Genomic DNA, 20,800 nt, shown 5'->3' with positions numbered 1-20,800 from the left:
ATAGATAAAAAAACTACGAAATTTTTTTTAAAAAAAAAATTATAAATTACATTACAAATAAATATTTTTATGTATAAAATATTATAAAAATTGAATACATGTAGTGTCAAGTTGGTTTGGTTCGGTTTGACTTTTTTTAGTTAAAACCAAACCAAACCAATTATGGTCGGATTTTTTTTTCCAACACTACACCAAGTCAAACCAAACCACTAGTCGGGTTTTTTTTTCGGTTTGACTCGGTTTATCGGTTTGGTGCGGTTTGTTGGTTTACTTTGTACACCCCTAGACTCTTAATACTGTTTTGGCTAAAAAAATAAACGGATTGAGTTATGTTTAGATAAACCAAATTACGAAATCACCGTCATGGGCTCGCAATGTCAAGATTAAACTGAGAGAAAACTGACAAAAAAGGTCCCTTAACTATGAGGGTTGGTTCAAAATATACCCTTACCTATGCAATAAACAGTTTTGGTCCTTTAAGTTTGCTAAAAGTTAACAAAAATGGTTCCTTAACTATGAGGGTAGTCTAAAAATAGTGTCTTAAGTATTCACTTGGCAATTTTGGTCCTTTAAGTTCACCAATAGTTAACACTTTTAGTCTCTGGCAAAATATTAATCAAACTTTGTTTCTTAGATTTGACGGGAATTATGAAAAAAAAAAATTAGCTAGAACTCACACTTAAAGGTGCACACTACTGAAAAAGGGTCAAATAGCTGGGGACAAAACCGACGGACGTCCATCGGTTATAGGAAAAAAAAATGAGGAAAAGCCACCAGACTTGTGGCAAACTTAAATTACCAAACCTGTTAAGTACATAGTTAAGGGACTATTTTGAACATACCCTCGTAGTGAGAGAGTCTTGATGTAAAACGTAGCTAAGAACAAAAGGTTGATTTCTCCTCGTGACTGATAATACAAGAGCCTATCAAATCCTTTTAACCAAGTGGGATCATCCTGAGGAAAATGAGTGGTGAGTAAAGACCTGTCAAAAGCAAAGTTTCCAGCCTCAATCATGTGCCATAATCCAATAAATATCGTGCTAACAGTGGAAATGCTTGTAACTGTCTGTGTGAACTAGCTCACATTAGAAAGGTAGCTCGGTATTCACACAGGGTACGGGGAAGATGTGGCAGCCTACCCTGACGCAAGGGTCGGCGACTGATTCAACAGCTTGGACACCGTGACCTTTAGGTCACGCAGAACAACTTTAACGTCGGTTCAAGGTCACCTTCTATGTAAACTTGCTCACATTCCTAGTTTTAAATCGAGATAAGAAATTAAAGTTGTGGTAAGTTAAGCGTAAAACAGGTTAATAAGATGAATCCGCACTATACATTAACTGAGATATGTTTTAATTAAGTGATATGGACAATGAACAGTCTTATTGCCGATCCTACTTGTTTTGGATTAAAGCAGATTGTTGTTTTGACCGTAGAAATGTTTGTGCTGTCAATTAAATGAAACATGTGCCAACCTAGCAAAAGGATAACCATGACAAGGTCGTTTTCTTTGACTATTGGAAGTTTATCTGCTGATCTTTTCCATTGAGGTGTAGTAATAGCTTCAATCACAGAAATCTCTATTATTTTCCACTGATTTTTCTTTACTACCATGGATACATTCACTGTTCTTTCTGCTTCTATCCTCTTTTTCATTGTACTTGTTAAAATCTTGAAGAAATATGAGGCCAAAAACTCTACGATGAAACTGCCTCCAGGGCCAAAAAAGTTGCCTATCATAGGGAACATGCATCAACTTCTAGGTTCACAAATACACCACAAACTAAGAGATTTAGCCATGAAATATGGACCATTAATGCATCTTCAGCTCGGCCAAATCTCCACAATTATCGTCTCATCGCCAGATATCGCCAAGGAAATTATGCAAACACATGATGTGATATTTGCTTAAAGACCTTACCTCCTTGCACCCAGTGTTATCAGTTACAACTGTAATATTGGTTTTTCACCTTGTGGAACTTACTGGAGACAACTGCGTAAAATTTGTGCCACCGAGCTTTTAACTTCAAAGCGCGTTCAATCATTTCGATCAATTAGAGAAGAAGAGGTACATAATCTAATAAGCTCGCTCTCTATCAATAAGGGATCCATTATCAATCTTAGCGCCCGAATTTTCTCAATGACATATGCGATCACCGCGCGTGCAGCTTTTGGAAAAGAGAGCAAATACCAAGAAGATTTCATCAAGTGTGTGGAGGATGTTGTGAAGGTTTATGCAGGTTTTAGTATATACCAGATGTATACCCTTCAATCAAATTACTGGAAACAATCAGTGGCATAAGAGCTAAGGTTGAGAAAGTTCATAAAAGAATTGATGCAATACTTGAACATATTATTAATGAGCATACAGAGAAAAACCCTACACCAAAACAAATCAAGAAAGAAGAAAATGAGGACGCAGTCGATGTTCTTCTAAAAATTCAGAAAGATGGCGATCTTGAAGTTCCACTGACTCGTGACAATATCAAAGCTGTCCTCATGGTATGTGTTCTCATCCATAGGTGAATCCAAAATCAAAAGTTGTTTGTTTTTGTTCTAGTGGAGTTTCAAAATAGTACTGCAGTCAAACCTCTGTATAACAGTGTCCTCTGTTCTGATAATTTATGTTGGTTGTTATAGCGAAATGTCGTTATAGAGAACATATAATATAACTTACCATGAAAGATCAGCTCCAAAGAAAACATGGCTGTATAGTGAAATGTTGTAATAGAGAATGATTGTTTTAGGAGGTCTGCCTGTACTGGCTTTTCATTGAAAGAAACAGCTTGCAAAATATTCTTACTGGTTTTGCAGCATCCAAGATTGGATCTTTATGGCTGTTCTCTCTCTTTCAGGACATTTTTGCAGCGGGGAGCGATACAGCAGCAACTGCAGCAGAGTGGGTAATGGCTGAATTGCTTAAAAATCCACTTGTGATGTAAAGGGCACAAATTGAAATCAGAGAGGCATTTCGAGATAAAGGAAATGTTGAAGAATCAGGCATTTGCAAACTAAAATACTTTCAGTCAGTTATCAAAGAAACCATGAGGCTGCACCCTCCTCTTCCCTTATTACTTCCAAGGGAAAGCAGGGAGCCTTGTGAAATCAATGGATATAAAATTCCAGCCAAGACGAGAGTCATCGTTAACGCATGGGCAATTGGCAGAGATCCAAAGCAATGGTCTGAACCTGAGAAATTTCATCCTGAGAGATTTCTGGATTCAACTGTGGACTACATGGGACATGACTTTCACTTTTTGCCATTTGGTGCAGGAAGAAGGATATGCCCAGGCATATTATTTGGTCTAGCTGGTATTGAACTTCCACTTGCACAATTGCTATACCATTTTGATTGGAAACTGCCAGGTGAAGAAGAACTACACATGACTGAGAAATTTGCTTTGACAGTTAGGCCCAAGAATCATCTGCAGTTGATCCCAGTTCCTTATGATCCTTAGCTTTCAAATATGCATTAACAGCTTGTTTGGATAGTTGTTACGTATTATTTCATAATGTATCGTATTGTATGGTGCTGCATTGTTTTGATGAAATACAATGTTTGGACAAACTGTATTGTTTCTCATCGTTGCATGATGCTACTTAGCAAAAGTAGGGGACGGGTAGAGTTACTATAAAAAAAAGTAGAGTACAAGATAAAATTGAATTATTAAACAATAAGTGAGGGCAAAATGAGAAGGAAAACAAAAGGTAATGACACAATCACACCAAATCGGTCGTTACATAAAATGACATTTTTCATTAACAATAAATTTAACAATACAATGCAATAAGTAACAACCAAAACAAGCATTATATATAAAGGAACAATATGATATAAGACAATAGATAACAACCATCCAAATAGGGTGTGCCGTGTGCCATGACCAACTGTCACAGAGCCGGCTCAATGGTAAGACCACAGAAGCATGGCTTTAGGCCCGCCAAAGTACTAAGTATTACATATAACATATAATTAATGAGTTTAAGTTATGTACATCTTGTTGTAGCAAGTAACTTGTATTTTCACAGATATATATAAGAGTTTCCTGAAACACTAGGTTATGCAGAACCTGCGAACCCATTGTTAGATCTGCCACAGGTTGTAAGCACCAGCAAATATGCAACAAATCTTTCATTGGATTTCCAGCAGAAGTATTAAATTATTGTGTTACGAATTTCATTTTAGGAACAGGACAATACATTTTTCTGCAAGCAATACCACACTGCCACGCCTAAATTTGGAAGGGGAAAGAACAAAGAAGGAAGCTGGTTACCAAGTAACCACAACTTACCTCTGTATAGTACATTTCAATTTATTTCATACATACACGTAGTTCGAGACTTTGAGTCGAAAGCAATAGGTGCAATTGAACTCACAGAAGCCCTCCTTTCACATCTGAACTTAATCAATTACTCCTTGAGGCACATACCAAAATGATGATCCCATATTTTCGTCCAACATTGAATGTAACTCAAATCTTTGTTAGATTGCAAGATGGAACTTTTTACTATATCATGAAAAATAGTACAATAGTCTCTTAAACCAGTTACCATAAAAAGGTAAATGGCTGTTACATCTCCTCCACTCAAGGAAATATCTCTATGCTTTTAAGAGAACTTAAATTCTCCCTGAAAACTAAAAATTCCTCGAGGAGCTTTTCACTAATCTAAAAAAAAGCTATAACAATGGTAGTAATGAAGAAAAATAAAAAGATGGAATGGCCTGGGAGACCCTTGTAACTTGTTCCTGGATTATCATTCGGTTCCCTGTGCTCCACAGGGTTTCATCCAGACCCCAAAACCTGTTCAAAACAGGTATTTTGAACGCCTCTGAACGGAATTGTTAACTTTATATTACATAATCAGACCACTCATATGTATGGTCCATGGTTAAACTGGGAATTTTATCAAGCCTCTCTGGATTCTCTTTCCCTCCGAGCAACTTCGCTGGGTTCCCAACAGCAGTAGTCCTAGCCGGAACCCGTTTCAACACAACCGAACCGGCCCCGATTTTTGCCCCATCTTCAATAACAACATTTCCAAGAACACAAGTACCAGCACCAATTAAAACACCATCACCAATCTTAGGATGTCTGTCACCACACACTTTTCCTGTCCCACCTAATGTTACATTATGTAAAATTGAAACATTGTTTCCAATAACAGCTGTTTCACCAACAACAACACCAGTTGCATGATCAAGTAAAATCCCTTTCCCAATTTTAGCACCAGGATGAATATCAACAGCAAAAACTTCAGATACTCTGTTTTGTATCAACAAAGCTAAAATTTGTCTCCCATTTGACCATAACTTGTGTGCAATTCTATGTGCTTGACATGCTAAAAAACCTTTGAAATTCAAGAAACAGTGTACATAACTAATACAAGCAGGATCTCTTTCTTTAACAGCTTTCAAATCAGCTTTAACTGATTTAATTATTTCTTTTCCCTCTGTTAACACACCTAAAAAAAGATCATATAAAGTACTGCTAGGAAGATTAGAATTACTTAATTTCATTGAAAGATGATTAGCCAAAGCATTTTCCATTGATTCATGAGCCAAAATTGAAGATATGTAATAATTAGACAATATTGGTTCTTGATCAATATCTGACCTTGCTTCATCTTTCATTTTTAGCCACAAATCATCATCACCCCCTTCATTGATTTTTGAGTTTTTTTCGATAATGGGTTTGTGGGAATTAAGGTTAGGAAAATTTGGTCGACAATATTTAACGTAATTGTAAACGTCGTTGTCTATTTGAGGGTTGTTTTTTGGTGGAGTTTTGGTTCTTGAAGTATGAATACAAGCAGCCATGTTGAATGTTGAAAGCTTGTTATTGTGAGAAGAAATTTGTTGTATAAAAGGGAACTGTGATCCAAGAAAATTTGTGGACATAGATATGGAGGAATGATGAGAATATGTGGCGTTGAGAAAGGTATGCAAATTATATATAGGTGCGAAAATTGTGGATATGCCTATGGCCATTGAATTGAGTGAACTATTATGATATTACCCTTTTTATCTTTTTTTTTTTCTCACAGAGTATTGGGGAATCGTAATTCGTAAGGACTTCCATCATATCATTAAACTATAAAGTTTGACTATTTTTGAGAAATAATATATTTATTTGACTAATATTTTTTCTGATTTAATTTGTTTTGTTTGTTATAATTTGATTCGATACGAATTTTATGAATAATGATTTTAAATTGATGTTAAATATTAGTACGCTAATATTTATATTGCTATGAAAAATTCTTATTAAAGAATATAAAAATGTGTATTTTTTAGAATGATAAAAAATATAGTGTCAACCAAAATGAAATAGAGGGAGTATTAGATTTTGGGAATGACATTACTTTCGGAGAGCATTGTTTTATTTAAAAGTGTAACATGCTGAAATTAAGTTCTTGGTTCGACAGAATTCACTAATGTTCCAAACTATATATCTATATCTCGAACTCTTAGTATTCAAAAAATAGTTCTCAATTTGTCCTTACATATTATTGTGCATAAAGTTTTATATTGTCAGTATATTATATTTTTTATCACAGGGGTAGGGGATTCGAATCCTCACTAGCAAAATGAAAGTTTAGGTAGTCAACTAACTGAGTTACTAAAATTCCTACTTCAGTATATTATATAATTTAACTATATAATAATAATTATTATTGTTCTAATGTGAAAAAGTTGAAGATGTCGGAAAACAATATTTCTTTGGAGATTTTTAGAAAGGGAAGATGATATTCTTTAAAATGCCACGTGGGGACACAATCTATGTCTACGTCTTAGAAGCGCAGCCACAATACGAAATACATTATTTGTCTACTTTTACTTTTAGTTCACATAACTCATTAACCTAAACAAAAGAAAAATGAAATTTGACCATTTCGAGAAATCTACATAGGTTGGAAGCAATTATTGTACGTGTAATCATGTAAATTCAAATATTACTATTTTGATGACTAAAAGTCTAGCGGAATCTTTATTAAAAGGATAAGTATTTAATTGATTCAAGTAATCTAGCTTGAATGTAGGATACTTGGCAATTTATTATAATTTTATAACAGCCGTCGGTGCAAAAAATTACTTCACTGACAATCACACACCACTTGATAAACACAAAACTTTATAAGTTTCAACGCTAGGCCGCCAGGGTGGTTTAAAAATTAGTTTCTTAATCTGATAGACAGTAAATATACTTCTATATGGTAAAAAGAGTTTAAGTTTTTATAGTACATCGCTAATTTAAATAATCTATTACAGATAAGTCTCCTTCAATGTTGTGAAATCTTACAAATAAGATATACTCCTTCTGCCCCTATTATACGGCGTCGTTGGACAGAATTAAATAATTTATTCTTTGACTGTAATTTTTTTATATCATTTTTATTTTATTTATTTGTTAAGTTACACATCAGTTGGTTAAAGCGAACTTGATCTCTTTATATGTTCTTGCGCAGTCTTTACCTCATGATTTAGCTTTTGTATTAGAGTCAATATCATCCCAATTCATTATTTTATCCAGTGTTGGCCTCCATCTTATATTGTTCACGCTCAAAATATCTGGTCTTGAGAGTGCTGGGAGCGGGGAAGGGGGCGGGGGCGTTGAGTCCCACATTGGCGGGCTAAAAGAAATTTGGCCTCTATATATGGTATTGGGAAATTTTCACCTCATGAACTAGCTTTTGATATTGAATTAGGCCAAAGGTCTATTACTTTATATAATTTTTGTGACTAATAATACTTCTTACGTAATTTCTAAATATATAAATTGTAATCCAAAAAACATAAAAAAAATTATGTCTAAATTCACGATCAAAATAACTTTTTACACACGTAATTTGAATTGTACCATATAAATTGAGACAAAGATAATATTATAGAGTGCATGAAAAGGTGAGTTAAAAAAGAGAGTTTTATTTAGAATTGAAGGAAGACGTTCTGTTGGTGGAGCTTTGGCCTCAACATCTTGTCCAGAGTTTGTTGAGTTTTACGACATTGTCGTGTTGTTGCATACTGAAAGGGACAAGTTATGAAGATTACTGTTGGACCGGCAAAGATTTGCTGCATAAGCTTAAATTTCCTTAAAGAGCGCGAGAAATTCGCGCCTCAACCTGAGATACCTTTATTTCTTCATTTTATTTCTAATTGTAATTGTACTTTCAGTAGCAATTTCACCAACAATAGATAAAGACAATCTATCGGTATAAAGATTATTTGCGCTAACAATGTATATACTCTTTCCGTCCCAATTTAATTGTCACTTCAGCTCAAAATAATTACTATTTCATATCGCTTTAAGAATTTAAAATTAAAATTAGATTATATTTTACTCTTAATATTAAAAAAGAATACACGATATTTAAGAGGAAATAATTGGAGTATTACTTAAAAATCACATGGCAATTGAAGAAACGCAGGTAGTGACGAAACACATGTCGGAGTTGGTTTGGGAAACGTACACGCAAAGCCGTGAATTCCATCGTAATTAATATAGTTGGGACCAATAAGAGGAGGAGATGACACCTAGGTAAGATTCATTTGTGGAACCAAATAATTCGATGTCCTAAACGAGTTCAGAAAGTGACTGGTAGCAGTAACAATTGTGAGACAATTTATGAACGTTCGAATTGAGGTTTCAAACGGTAATGTCATAGTGGAGTATAATTTTTCTACTTTGAATTTTTTTGGGTATGTAAAGGGTTTAATGATCATGAATGGCTTCACTTATTAACTTACACTTTTTGGTTTGACGATCAAATTATTTCATATGTATCAATAATAGTAAAATATTTGATGAGCTTGTTTACGTTATGACTTTTCTCTTTTTATCTTCTATGCCCCCTATTTATTTCTCTATCTTAAATTAGCCAATTAAGCAGCTAAAATTGCTCAAAGTCTATTTATTACCGTGTTGAGCCTACTTTGTCTCCTTCTACTCCATGGTCACACTTGTTGAGCCTCCTCTCTCAACTTTAGAAAAGGAAAAATAAAAGAGTGAACCAAATCTATATATAAATTTATGGGTTACACGTTAAAAAAGGTGTTAGAGAATCCTATACTTACACTCTCGTCGTTTTTATAAAAATTTCTAATGGAACTTAATGATCCCGAACTGCCTTACCTATTATATTACACTTTTAAATTAGATGCTCAAATTATTTCGTATGCACCATAAAAATCTCAAATGAAGATATTTTGACCCAAATAATTTACTGTTTGAATTTAATATTACGCATTTAACAAAAAAGAATAGCAGAACGCCTTTCACTCCTTCAAGAAGGAAAGCTCATTGCTTTATTAGCTAAACTAGAGCCTGTTTGGATTGACTAATTTTATATGCTTTTAAACCAAAATAACTTTTAATCACTTTTATAATGTTTGAGTAAAATAAAAATATATTTTTAAGTCAAAACAATAAAAATAAATCAAAAATTATAAAATAAAATTTCTAACTTATGTTTTTTGACTTACAACCCAAAAGCCTATCCAAACAGGCTCTAAGAAATCCAGTCCAACTTGACAAAAAGTAAATTGAACACTTATTATTAGTCAATAAAACAAAATCTTATGTTAATATGTTTTTCTTTAAAATGTCAATCACATTCGGAAAAAAGGCGAGTTGATTTGGCTGATAATGTGACGTTTGCGATGACATGCATTCTTCTGGAAGTTTTCTTTGTAGTAATTCAAGACTAACAAGTGCTCCTCTTCTTCGGTCAAGGACCTTACAGGGACCGGCAACTTCACTAGGGTCCACTTCTCTTATAAAAAATGAAAATATTTGATTCCCTCAACTTAAAAGAAGAAAAAAAGAGAGAGAGAAGGAAAAAGATTTCCCCCGTCAACCATAATTATTTAAATTTTACGTTTTATTTACGGACGATAAATGGGATAGTATATTTTCAACATAATTTGACTATATTCTAATCATATTATTCATCTTTTCTTTTATCTTTTGTGTAATTGAACTAACTCCAATGATTTATTCATATTTAATGTAAATATTTATTGTATAGGTAACTGTTAAGTGACATTATTGTATTATAAAACTTAATTATACTCTTGATTTAATTTAATTAATATAATATAGTACCTAAGTACATCTTTTTGTATTGCGAGAACAACTACGACGACAAACTTTATTAACATTTTGGAAGTCACATGCAAGCATGAACGTTTGGATTTTTTACGTGGGAGATTCATTGAATAGATTGGGTATTGATAGTGAGAGGTGATATTATTATGTGCCCTTAACTTCGTAGTACAATTTCTGAGGAGAGTAGTCAAGTGGCAACTACCATCTCCTATCCAAAATGATTGAGGTTTAAAGACTTGAGCACATGAATTAAGAAATTCACTAAATTTTAAAAATTAAGAGGTGTATTGACTAAAATATCTTTAATTAAGTGGGACTTTGAAACTATAATAAGTATCAAATTTATTCATTGAATTAAGAACGTGTCAAGGGTACAAAAAGAAAAAAAAAATGAGATATCTTCTTGATAAACGAAAAAACCTCAATTATTTTAGACCAGTTTTTAGAGACTAAATCATCAATTATTTTGGACCGGAAGGAGTACATAGTTAGTAGACTAGATAAATCTAAATGAGTGTCTACCATTTGGGGGATGAAAATTGAAAAGGACTAATTACAGACTTTAGAGTTGATTGCTTGTATTACGATTTGTAAATGCCGAATGTTGATTTATAAGTCGTGCAGATAAGTCGCATTTATCGAATGCGAATATGAGTTGCATTTGACCAAAATTACTGAATTTATCGAATTCATACCGTAAATGATATATCTGCCCGTGGTTCCGAAGAGGACAAGGGGATAAAGGATCTTCGAGGTTGGATAAAAAATGTTGAATTTTTATCAAATTCATATCGTATGCCCTATGGCTCCAAAAGATGACAAGTGAATATATAAAGGTACCTTCAAATTTAGATCAAAATTATTGAATTTTATCGAATTTATACTATAAATGATAGGTCAGTAGCTTTAGGAGAGGACAAGTGGATAAAGGGACCTTTGAATTTAGACTAAAATTATTGAATTTTATTGAATTATATCGTAAACGATACATTCATCCCTCGTTCCAGAAAAGGATGAGCGGATACAAAGATCTTCGAATTTGGACCAAAATTACTAAATGTTACCGAAATTTATATGGTAAAGGATACATTCACCCCTTACTCCGGAAGAGAATGAGTGGATAAAAGGACCTTCAAATTTGTCATCAGAAATTGAACACATAGCACAATGTCAAGCAGAGTCAAAAAAGACGGAATATTGGTAGGTCTATAATTCTTGAAGATCATTTATGATGGTGAAATCTTAAAAGCACACTATCTATGGTTGCAGGTGCTTCATGAATATGAAGTTTAAACCATTGGAGATGGGTAGTTAATAGCATTTGCCTTTTCAATTTCTTAAGGGTCACCGCATACTTATTTGCTTTTCTGTCGTTTACATACAACATGAATTCTCAAGATTTTTTCATCTTATCTTAGCATCTCACACTGGGCCAAATCGGATTCATAAATATTTTAGTTTCCTACTCAGTATTCGGCAGGACTAAATTTGGAATTGCGCCAGGAAATTTCATATTAGAGGGTAAAGCGCTCCTTAATAAAATACGAAGAGACAATTAATATTTGCAAATATAACAACAACAACAACAACATACCCACTGAATTCCACAAAGTGAAGGCTGGGGAAGGCAGGATGTACGCAGACCTTACCCCTACTTTGGGAGGTAGAAAGATTGTTTTTTATAGACCCTCGACAAAAGGTAATATTTGCAAATATATAAAGTTTGTTTATGACCAAATGGGAAAGTGTCGGTGAGAGCAAGTACTCCCATATTGATTACTCGTGTGTTACAATGGGCTAAAACTTAAATCGGGCCATACCTTTGTGCAGTTTTGTTTGTGTTGGGCTGTAAATTTCGCCACTTGTTAAGATAAAAGATAAAGCCCATTTTATGAGCCCTCAAACTGTTGTTAATTTCAAGGGAAAAGGACATCTATGGCCGCTCGGCTATAAATAATTCCATCCTCTAGCCCAATTTTTTCCAAACCCAAAATGTAGCAATTAAACAAATCTCATCCATTAGTCAAAACTTAAATAAGACAATTTTCAAATAAAAACTCAAACACAAAAATGTTTGAGGCGATTTTTATATATAATATGTGTCATTTGTGTATAAAATATGTATCGATACCTATCTGTAATGTATAGAAATTGTTTAAAATATGAATCACTAAGGTATGTATCATTTGTGTATATAATGTGTATCAGCACAGTGCAACTGCTTTGTATAGAATAGAAAATTGTATCATTTTTATATATAATATGTATCATTTTTATATAGAAAGTGTATATATAATTCCAGCATATGTATCTGTATCAATGTTGTATAGAAAGTGTACCATACGTATAAAAATGTATTATAGAAACCGTATCATTGTGGTATATAATATGTATCACTATTGTATATGTTAAAAATAAATATCATATCATTATTGTATAATATGTGTATAATAAATGTATAACTAACGTATAATTTATGTATAATAAATGTATGATTAATTCCAGCATATGTATATAAACTATATAATTCTTGTATATAAAGTGTATATATAATTCCAACATAGGTATAATGCTGTAGCAGCCCTTTAGTGGCGACGTCGCCACAAAAAGTCTTTTTTTTTTAAACGCCTAGGCTGTTGGGCCGGCCAGCCTTGGCATTATTATAGGCCGACCGGCCATTTTTTGGCATTAATTTGGGCTGACCGGACACCTAGTGGGATTAAGCCCAAACAGTAGTAAATGTGGGATTAGTTTGGCTGAGTGGACACACAGTGTCCTTTTCCCTAATTTCAACTATTGGCTTTAATGGAGGTCATTTGCACTTTTGTCTCCCATTTTGTGTTGGTTTTTAATTTTTGTCCCTCGTAACGAATAACTTTTTTTGCGGGAACATATGTTTATAAATTTGCATCATAGTATCCCACAAGCTATGACACACATGATTATAGTTTCTAAAAGAACTTATACCTCACTAGACATAAGTTCCGTTGTCAGAAGCGAAAGTGAAAATTGACCTGTTTGGAGGACAAAAATTAAAAACCAGTCCATCTGAAGGATCAACCGTGCATTTCTTCTTTTAATGCATGATATGTACAATTCAATGAAGATAATTTACTTTTAGGGTTTTTTCTAAATTGTTTCCTTATTTTATTGCTTTGCCACTTAAACTGCATTTAGTAAATAATACTTAATTTGTTGGACGTTGGGTAGTCAACCTCAAAATTGATGTCATGTAGTTTTGTTAATTCTTTTTTAAATTTGAGTTTCAGTAGATTCATCAATCGTAAATTCATTGCGATTTAATAGCTACAATTCTGATAGTTTAAAATTTTGGGCACATATCAGTTACAAAAGGGAAGTGTTGCGGTTATTAATAAACTTATGCTTGAAAGAGTTTAAGAACAAGTGAGTTTGTGGAGTCCGTTGCGTTTTGCACCTCTAACGTATGTCCTCTTTTGCAATTTACACTCTGTCTTATTTATTTTTATGATTTGTACCCTAACCTTTTTATTTTCTTGCAAAATAATGAAACCACTCATTTTTTAAATTTTCCATGAGGGCAAAATTGGAATACAAATAATAAGAAAAGAAATGGCACAAAATTAAATCTTCCACAAAATCACGTCTACTAGCTCCACATAAGAAGTTGGAATTTTGGAATTTCTTTCCCAAGTATTCCACCTTGCATGCATGATCCCCATCCATAGAATTTTGGAATGAAACAAGAAAATAAACTGTTCTGAACAAGTTAAAGAAATCTGATAGTTAACTATTTGTGTCAAATGAAAATCAATACTATAATATTATAGCAATACTGGAAGTTCTAGTAGAATATTGCATGAGTGATACTTCCAATCTTGGTAAAAGCACCAAATACAGCAAGAAATCAAGTTGTTATTCATTACAGCGTGCTCTAAACACCAACTAACGGAAAAGTCAGAAATATGGCCAAAGAGTGAAGCATCAATGACGAAGGCCTTCCAGATGGAAGGGCCATTGGCAAGCCGGTAAAAAAAAATGATCCTGGTCAAGCATGTAACAAGAAACTAATTGAGTAATTGGAGCAAAATACTTTTATGGAGGGTTATGAAGTATCGCAGAGAGAGAAATTTGATTATAAAAATGAGTTTGCATGACCAAGGGATAGAGATGGACATGGCACACACACATCAAGCACTTCCAGTGGCTCCATCTCATCAAATGCAAGCTACCATGGACTTGCTTATGGTACGGTTAGGGATGGTTGATGAGGAAGCCACTGAAGAAGGAGACATAACCTTTTTTGTGGATTTGGGTGGTGAAGAAATTATCTGATCTTGAGGGAGGATGGCAGTGATGCAATTTTATTATGATCATTCTCCTTCTTATTATTTGTATTCCATTTTTTTTCTCGTGGGAAATTTGAAAAATGAGTGGTTTCATTATTTTGCAAGAAAATAAACAGGTTAGGGTGCGAATCATAAAAATAAATAGGACAGGGTGCAAATTGCAAAAGAGGACAAATGTTAGGGGTGCAAAATGCTACGGACTCAGGTTTGTGATACCTCGTCGAGTATGTAAAAATAGCCTAAGTTGTCCAATTCCATTAACATCCTAATGCTGCAAATTAAAGGTTAGTTAACGCTTTGATTAATTAAGATGGCAACGCAGTGTAATCAATACTTTTTATTTATTTATGAAATTTAAAGCGTTAGACCAAAGTGCCAAAACATATTAAACGTATATATAATCGCTGAAAATTTTAAGCAAAGCAAACATATGTAGTAGCCATTCTGCGGAATTGTAACTGAAAAATAGTAGCAATTCAAAAAAATTGAAACATGGCCAATTTTCAATAACTATGAGAATATCCTAGAATTTTCACTTGTTCAAATAAAAAGTGGCACCTTTCCAACAAATTTTAGACGCTGGCTATTTTTCAAATATGGGTCGGAAAAGTGGCTAGCCCGTAAAATTTTTAAGCTATTGCCTTTCAGATTACTTTTTGAGTTGACATTTATGCACTAACCATATAAAAAATATTTGCATAATCCTTTTAGTGATTTCATATCCTTCTTCTTCTACCATTATAATTCTTCTTTTATGAACTAACCATATAAAAATATTTACATAATCCTAGTAGATTTCGTCATCCTTCTTCTTCTACCATTAGAATTCTTCACTTCACTCCTTTTCCATTTCTACATGAAAAAAAGTCCCTGCACTTATATCAAACTTCAATAAAAGCTCCATTAACGTGCAAATTACTACTTAATCTCAGTCTCAATAGAACTCGTAATAATACTATACAACAAAATAAAAACACACCACACTCTTGGTATTTATTACCATCACCTTTTTCTTACTTGCCCACTCCTCTTTTTATCCTTTGCTTTTCTAATTTTTCTCATATACATACGAACAAATCCTTGCTTAATTTCAGCATTATGAACTTAAGAAATTTCATCAACATATATACTTTGATTTTTTTCATATTTTTGGCATCTACGAGAGTGGTTTTCGTTCAAAGTTACATAACATGGGATGATATTAAAGTGAAATCTAATAATTTAGATTTAACAGACGAAAAATCACGCAAGTGTCAAGGTGTCATCGCTGTTGATCAGAACGGTAACGGGGACTCCGTTACAGTACAAGGTGCAATTGACATGGTTCCTGTCCATAATTCTAAGCGAGTCAAAATTCTCATTCGTCCGGGGACATACAGGTACTTATATACACTGACATTATATAAAAAAAAATTACATTAACTCTGATGCCCTGAATTACTCTTCTTCCCATGTTGATTTTCTTTAGAGCCTATAATTTGGCTCTTAGTTTTTCACTTTTTTAGTGTAATAGCTTGGTCCCATTTATGTGAAAAGATTTAGCTATAGATTACGTGGTGGATTCTGAGTTTTGTAACATCTGATCTTCATTCAATGTTTTTAAAAAGGTCAAAATAAGAAGTGCTGATGTGACAAATTAACTAAGGTTATTTTCAACCACTGTAACGATTCAATTATATTGGTGAAAGTTGTGTGATAAAAGATAAGAGATAATTTAATGACCATTTATGGAATTTACCCGAAAATTTTGATATGCAGAGAAAAAGTGATTATTCCAGCTTCAAAGCCATTTATTTCATTAATTGGTGATGAACATCAAGCTAGAAGAACCACAATTACTTGGAATAACAAGGCCTCTGACAAGGACCAATATGGCAATGTGTTAGGCACTTCCAACACAGCCACAGTTGCAGTAGAATCAGATTACTTCTGTGCAAGTGGCATCACCATTGAGGTACTCAGCCAATACGGAATGAGTGTGATTTTATTGTATGTATATATAATTCGAGCAGAGAGTAATGAATTCAGTTGAACTCACAAAACATGTTTCTTTTTCTTTTCAGAATACGGTGTTTGCATTGCCTCAGTACAATGACATGCAAGCTGTGGCATTAAGATTATCAGGCGACAGGGCAATGTTGTACAAAGTTAGGATATTGGGATCACAGGACACACTTTATGATGAGTCTGGATCACACTATTTTTACAAGTGTGTCATTCAAGGCACTGTTGATTTCATTTGTGGCAATGCTAGATCACTATATCAGGTTCTTGACTCTATGTCCTTTTCTTTCCTCTTTTTTTTTTTTTTTTTTTCTTAATACCAATGATGTTCATGCCAGCTTGCTAACACCCGACTATTTCATTAGTATTTGTTATTGTCTCTATTGTGATTTGAATCGTTATTTCGTGGTCTTTTGCAATGCGAAATTGTTCTTTTTTTTTTTTAACCCGACTTGCTTTAGATTATACAAGAGACCCTTATCCAAAAGACTAGTCTATTGGGTGAGGCTCTTTTGGCCTATAAACCCATTAATATTTTTTTTGAGCAATAAAGGACAATTGTCGCATACACAACAATCGCCTCCGCTTGATGACCAACAACCTCGTTGGTCATGGCTGACATCATGTCTTTGATCTAGGCTACCATTCCTTGCACCCCTTTGACCCAGTTAGTCAGGACTGACATCTCATATTTATTTTTTTGGGTCCATTGTTTACGGCTAGCATCCCTCTTAGATCTAAGCCATCACTCGTGATGCCCTACTAGTTGGTCACAACTGGCACTCTTGCTAGCAGTGGCAGAGCCACCTTATGCTAAGTGGTGTCAAATGACACCTGTTCGCCAGAAAGTTACACAGTTTAGCTAGGTTAAAATTTTACTTTTATGTAAATATGATATATGTTGACTCCCCTTATTCTTTACATGCATCTATTTTTTTATATTTTGACACCCTTAGTAAAATTTCTGATTCCGCCACTGTTTGCTAGATCCAGGCCACCACTTTGAGTCGCAGCCTCAAGCCTTTATCAAAATGTTCTGATACCAATTGTTATAGACTGAAGAAAGATCCCAACCCAAAAGACTAGTCATATCAGAGCTTATTCAGTCAATGAACTCATTAATATTTTATTTTTTTAATCAATAAAGGATAATTGATACACAACACGACCCTTGTTATGACTTGAAACTCCAACCTATTGATTTGAGACATTCTACCACTAGAGCAAGCGTCACTCGTCCACATTTTTCCTGATATAATCGCGATTTTTTTTTTCTTTTTTTGCAACAGGGTTGTATTCTTCATTCAATAGCCGAGGATAACATGGGAATATCAGGAGCGATTGCAGCTCACCAAAGAAACTCTGCTGATGAAGATACAGGATTCTCATTTGTTAACTGTAAAGTCAGTGGAAGTGGCAGTGTCCTTTTAGGCAGAGCATGGGGAGAGTATTCAAGGATTATATACTCACATTGCTCTTTTGATGGTCTTATAGCTCCTGAAGGATGGTACGACTGGGACCAATTATCTAGAGAAAAGTAAGATGCATTTTTTTTTTTTTGTTATTGTTTTAACCTCATTACACTGACATAGTTAAAAAAAAATATTATTAAATCACTTAAAAGATAATACAAGTAACAGATAACTGGCTATAATAAGTAGAACTAGTTACCTAGAAAATAAAGCATGCAACCTGCTACACAGCTTGGAGCTAGGGGCTTCATCCAATGAAAATTCTTATTCCGTCATTGTATGAAGGGGTTCTTTCAAACATCTTTCTACAGAAAATTATACTCTATATACAAGATTAAGTTTTTTTTATGTATGTATAGTAGATGATAGACACCTCTTAGTGAAATAAAGTTCTGCCTCTACCTACATTAGGTTACATTACCCTGTTGGTATAAAAAGCATTTACATTGTCAATGTATATATCTTAACTCCTTATACAAAATATTATATTTAAAAGAGTTAATCAGCAATTTTAATCTTTTCTTGATTTTTTATTTTTGTTTTTGTTTTTAGACATGCAGTGTTTGGGGAATACAAGTGCAGAGGCAAAGGAGCCAATAGATACGGTCGAGTGCCATGGGCTAAATCTTTCAGTAAAGCTCAAGTCAAGCCCTTCTTGAATAGAAAATTCATTGGTGGAGAGCACTGGCTTAGAGTTTAGTTTCATAATGACTCTGCAAATTGCAAAAATTTGGGCCAAAATTGCTTTGTGAATTTCCATTTTTATAGGCAGGATAAGAGCCCATTGCCCTTTAATTTTGATCAAACATTTTGTGAATACCATTTTGTTGTTGTTTAGCATATTTTTGTTCTTTCTTTTCAAATGATAGGCTTGGTTCATGTAAGTATCTTAGACCATTGTGTGCTTACATTAATACAAGAAAATATGATCCTATATACTGTTAGGGTTTGCCCTGAATTTCTTACCTTATCTGAATTCTATCATAATTGTGTTTTACTTCAAAAGTGATTTATTAATAGAAAAGGTTTTCTTTGTGGAAAAGGATTCTACTATATCTATCATATTTCTTGGAGGAGAAGTTTCGGACTTTTATAAAAAGAAGATTTGTTCTTCTCATTCACAACACAGTAGCATCCACAATGTAGTCCTCAAACGAAGTCTTGCTTAGGGGGAGATTTTTCTCTCAATAGTTTTTATGATTTTCTTTTATATTAGTTTTCATATGTAGATCAATTGACCAAACCCATATCATATTATCAAAGTCATTTTTACAGTTTTTCATTATTGTTTGATTTATCGTCATTCAAAGTTTGCAATTATTAGCTTCCGCATGACGCCATGTTATTTCGATCCCAACATATACACCGATAGTGTAGAGAATTTTTTTAAAACTTTGCATGTGAAAAAACTCAGTGTTTTAAAAGGCGAAGGCGTAAGGCGGGGCGTTTTACGTCTGCCTCAGTGAGGCGTAAGCCCCGAGGCACGGGGCGTAAGCCCCATGGGGTTTTAATTTTTAATATTTTATAAAATAATATAATTATAATCAATACTTTTAAATAGGTGAAATAGCGTAAAAAATGAAGAAAACTATAAATAAGTGATATATATATATATATATATATATATATATATATATATATATATATAAAAGTTCACGTGACGATGGGGCCCAAAGAGCACCGGCTGAACTCAAGAGATATATATATATGCTCCACCACAAAAAAAATAATAATTAGAACAATATATTATACGTCTATATATATATATATATATATATATATATATATGCTCTACCCCCACAAAAAAAACTAATTAGAACAATCTATTATACGCTACTTACAAGTACAAGTGACTGCTCGTTACTTTTTTGAGATAGTAGAAGACAAGATAAATAGTTGGAAAAGAACATATATTAGGCATTCTAGCAATAAAAAAAAGTCTTGACTTTTAAATTTAATATTTCAGTTCCTTTTTAAAACATTTGAGTAATTACATGTTGACTTTTGAGAATTTGGGCATTATACTAAGGACTTATTTAACAAATTTCGTTTTAGTTTGAAAAAAAATTCTGGGCTTACGCCCTAAACGCCCGGGCGTACGCCCGGGCGTACGCCCCAAACGCCCAGGCGTACGCCCCGAATTGCTGGGCGTACGCCTTTCGATACTTTCGCCTCCCACCATAGCCTCGGGGCAATTTAGGTACGCCTCGCATCGAGGCTCGCCCCGAAAACGCCTTTTAAAACACTGGAAAAAAGTGAGGTTTTTCTTATGTCTGTATCCATTCACGAGAACGTTATGTGCTATATTTATACAAATGATTTAAGTTATATATACTGACTATAAAACAAAAGTTATACAGTGTCAATATATTCAGAGGCGAAACCATGATTGAAAGTTTATTGATTCAGGATTCTAGCACTTTTGAGTTACAAGATTCTAAATCAATAACTTGTAAATATTAAATGATTTTTTTAAGAAAAGTACATGATCTGGATAAAATCTATTGAGCCATCCCCGTATCTTCTACTCTACCTCCGCCTTTTGAGTGTATATTAACCGATTATTGAAGGTTACCTGTCTTGTTTTTCTTGTTACTTGTCTTACTAACCGCTCGATAAGGTTTTACAGTCATGTAACACCAAAAAGGCGTTGTAGGACATGAAAATCAACTTTACGAAAAATAAGTCAAATTCCATAATAGTGCCTTTTATAGAAATATCCATTTTATAAGAAAGTACAAGTTGCATGAGCCTCTCCGTCCCTCTAGAAAGCAAAGAACTGAACACTACATTTGTTCACCTAACAGCCTAAGAGAATCTTTAAAGATTGTAATGAAGCGATGGGTATTTTTTCATTCATAATTAGAGATTTCGAGTTTGAGTTGTGGGG

At 33.7% G+C, this 20,800-nt stretch overlaps 2 protein-coding genes and 1 pseudogene across 2 annotated transcripts; 2 read left to right on the top strand and 1 right to left on the bottom strand.

Moving 5' to 3' along the window:
* Positions 1-1,332: 1,332 nt before the first annotated feature.
* LOC132616865 (cytochrome P450 71D10-like) lies at positions 1,333-3,581 on the top strand (annotated as a pseudogene).
* Positions 3,582-4,479: 898 nt separating this feature from the next.
* LOC132616866 (serine acetyltransferase 1, chloroplastic) lies at positions 4,480-5,964 on the bottom strand. The gene has a single exon (XM_060331613.1). The coding sequence runs from the start codon at positions 5,897-5,899 to the stop codon at positions 4,850-4,852; it is 1,050 nt and encodes a 349-aa protein (XP_060187596.1). The 5' UTR covers positions 5,900-5,964; the 3' UTR covers positions 4,480-4,849.
* Positions 5,965-15,532: 9,568 nt separating this feature from the next.
* LOC132618797 (pectinesterase QRT1-like) lies at positions 15,533-18,786 on the top strand. Its single transcript, XM_060333803.1, has 5 exons — positions 15,533-15,813; positions 16,193-16,388; positions 16,498-16,701; positions 17,728-17,975; positions 18,463-18,786. Exons 1-5 carry the CDS (start codon positions 15,533-15,535, stop codon positions 18,608-18,610), a joined length of 1,077 nt encoding a protein of 358 aa, XP_060189786.1. The 3' UTR covers positions 18,611-18,786.
* Positions 18,787-20,800: the final 2,014 nt, after the last annotated feature.

This window comes from Lycium barbarum, chromosome 11 (genome assembly GCF_019175385.1).
Source record: "Lycium barbarum isolate Lr01 chromosome 11, ASM1917538v2, whole genome shotgun sequence".
In the NCBI taxonomy this organism is placed as follows: domain Eukaryota; kingdom Viridiplantae; phylum Streptophyta; class Magnoliopsida; order Solanales; family Solanaceae; genus Lycium; species Lycium barbarum.
This window is presented reverse-complemented; position numbering and strand designations above follow the sequence as displayed.

Bases quoted from the DNA above. Each gene is read 5' to 3' on its own strand.
- LOC132616866 (XM_060331613.1), bottom strand. From the start codon at position 5,899: ATGTCCACAAATTTTCTTGGATCACAGTTCCCTTTTATACAACAAATT.
- LOC132618797 (XM_060333803.1), top strand. From the start codon at position 15,533: ATGAACTTAAGAAATTTCATCAACATATATACTTTGATTTTTTTCATA. The intron at 15,814-16,192 runs GTACTTATATAC...TTTGATATGCAG, and splicing joins ATTCGTCCGGGGACATACAG to AGAAAAAGTGATTATTCCAG. The intron at 16,389-16,497 runs GTACTCAGCCAA...TTTTCTTTTCAG, and splicing joins CAAGTGGCATCACCATTGAG to AATACGGTGTTTGCATTGCC.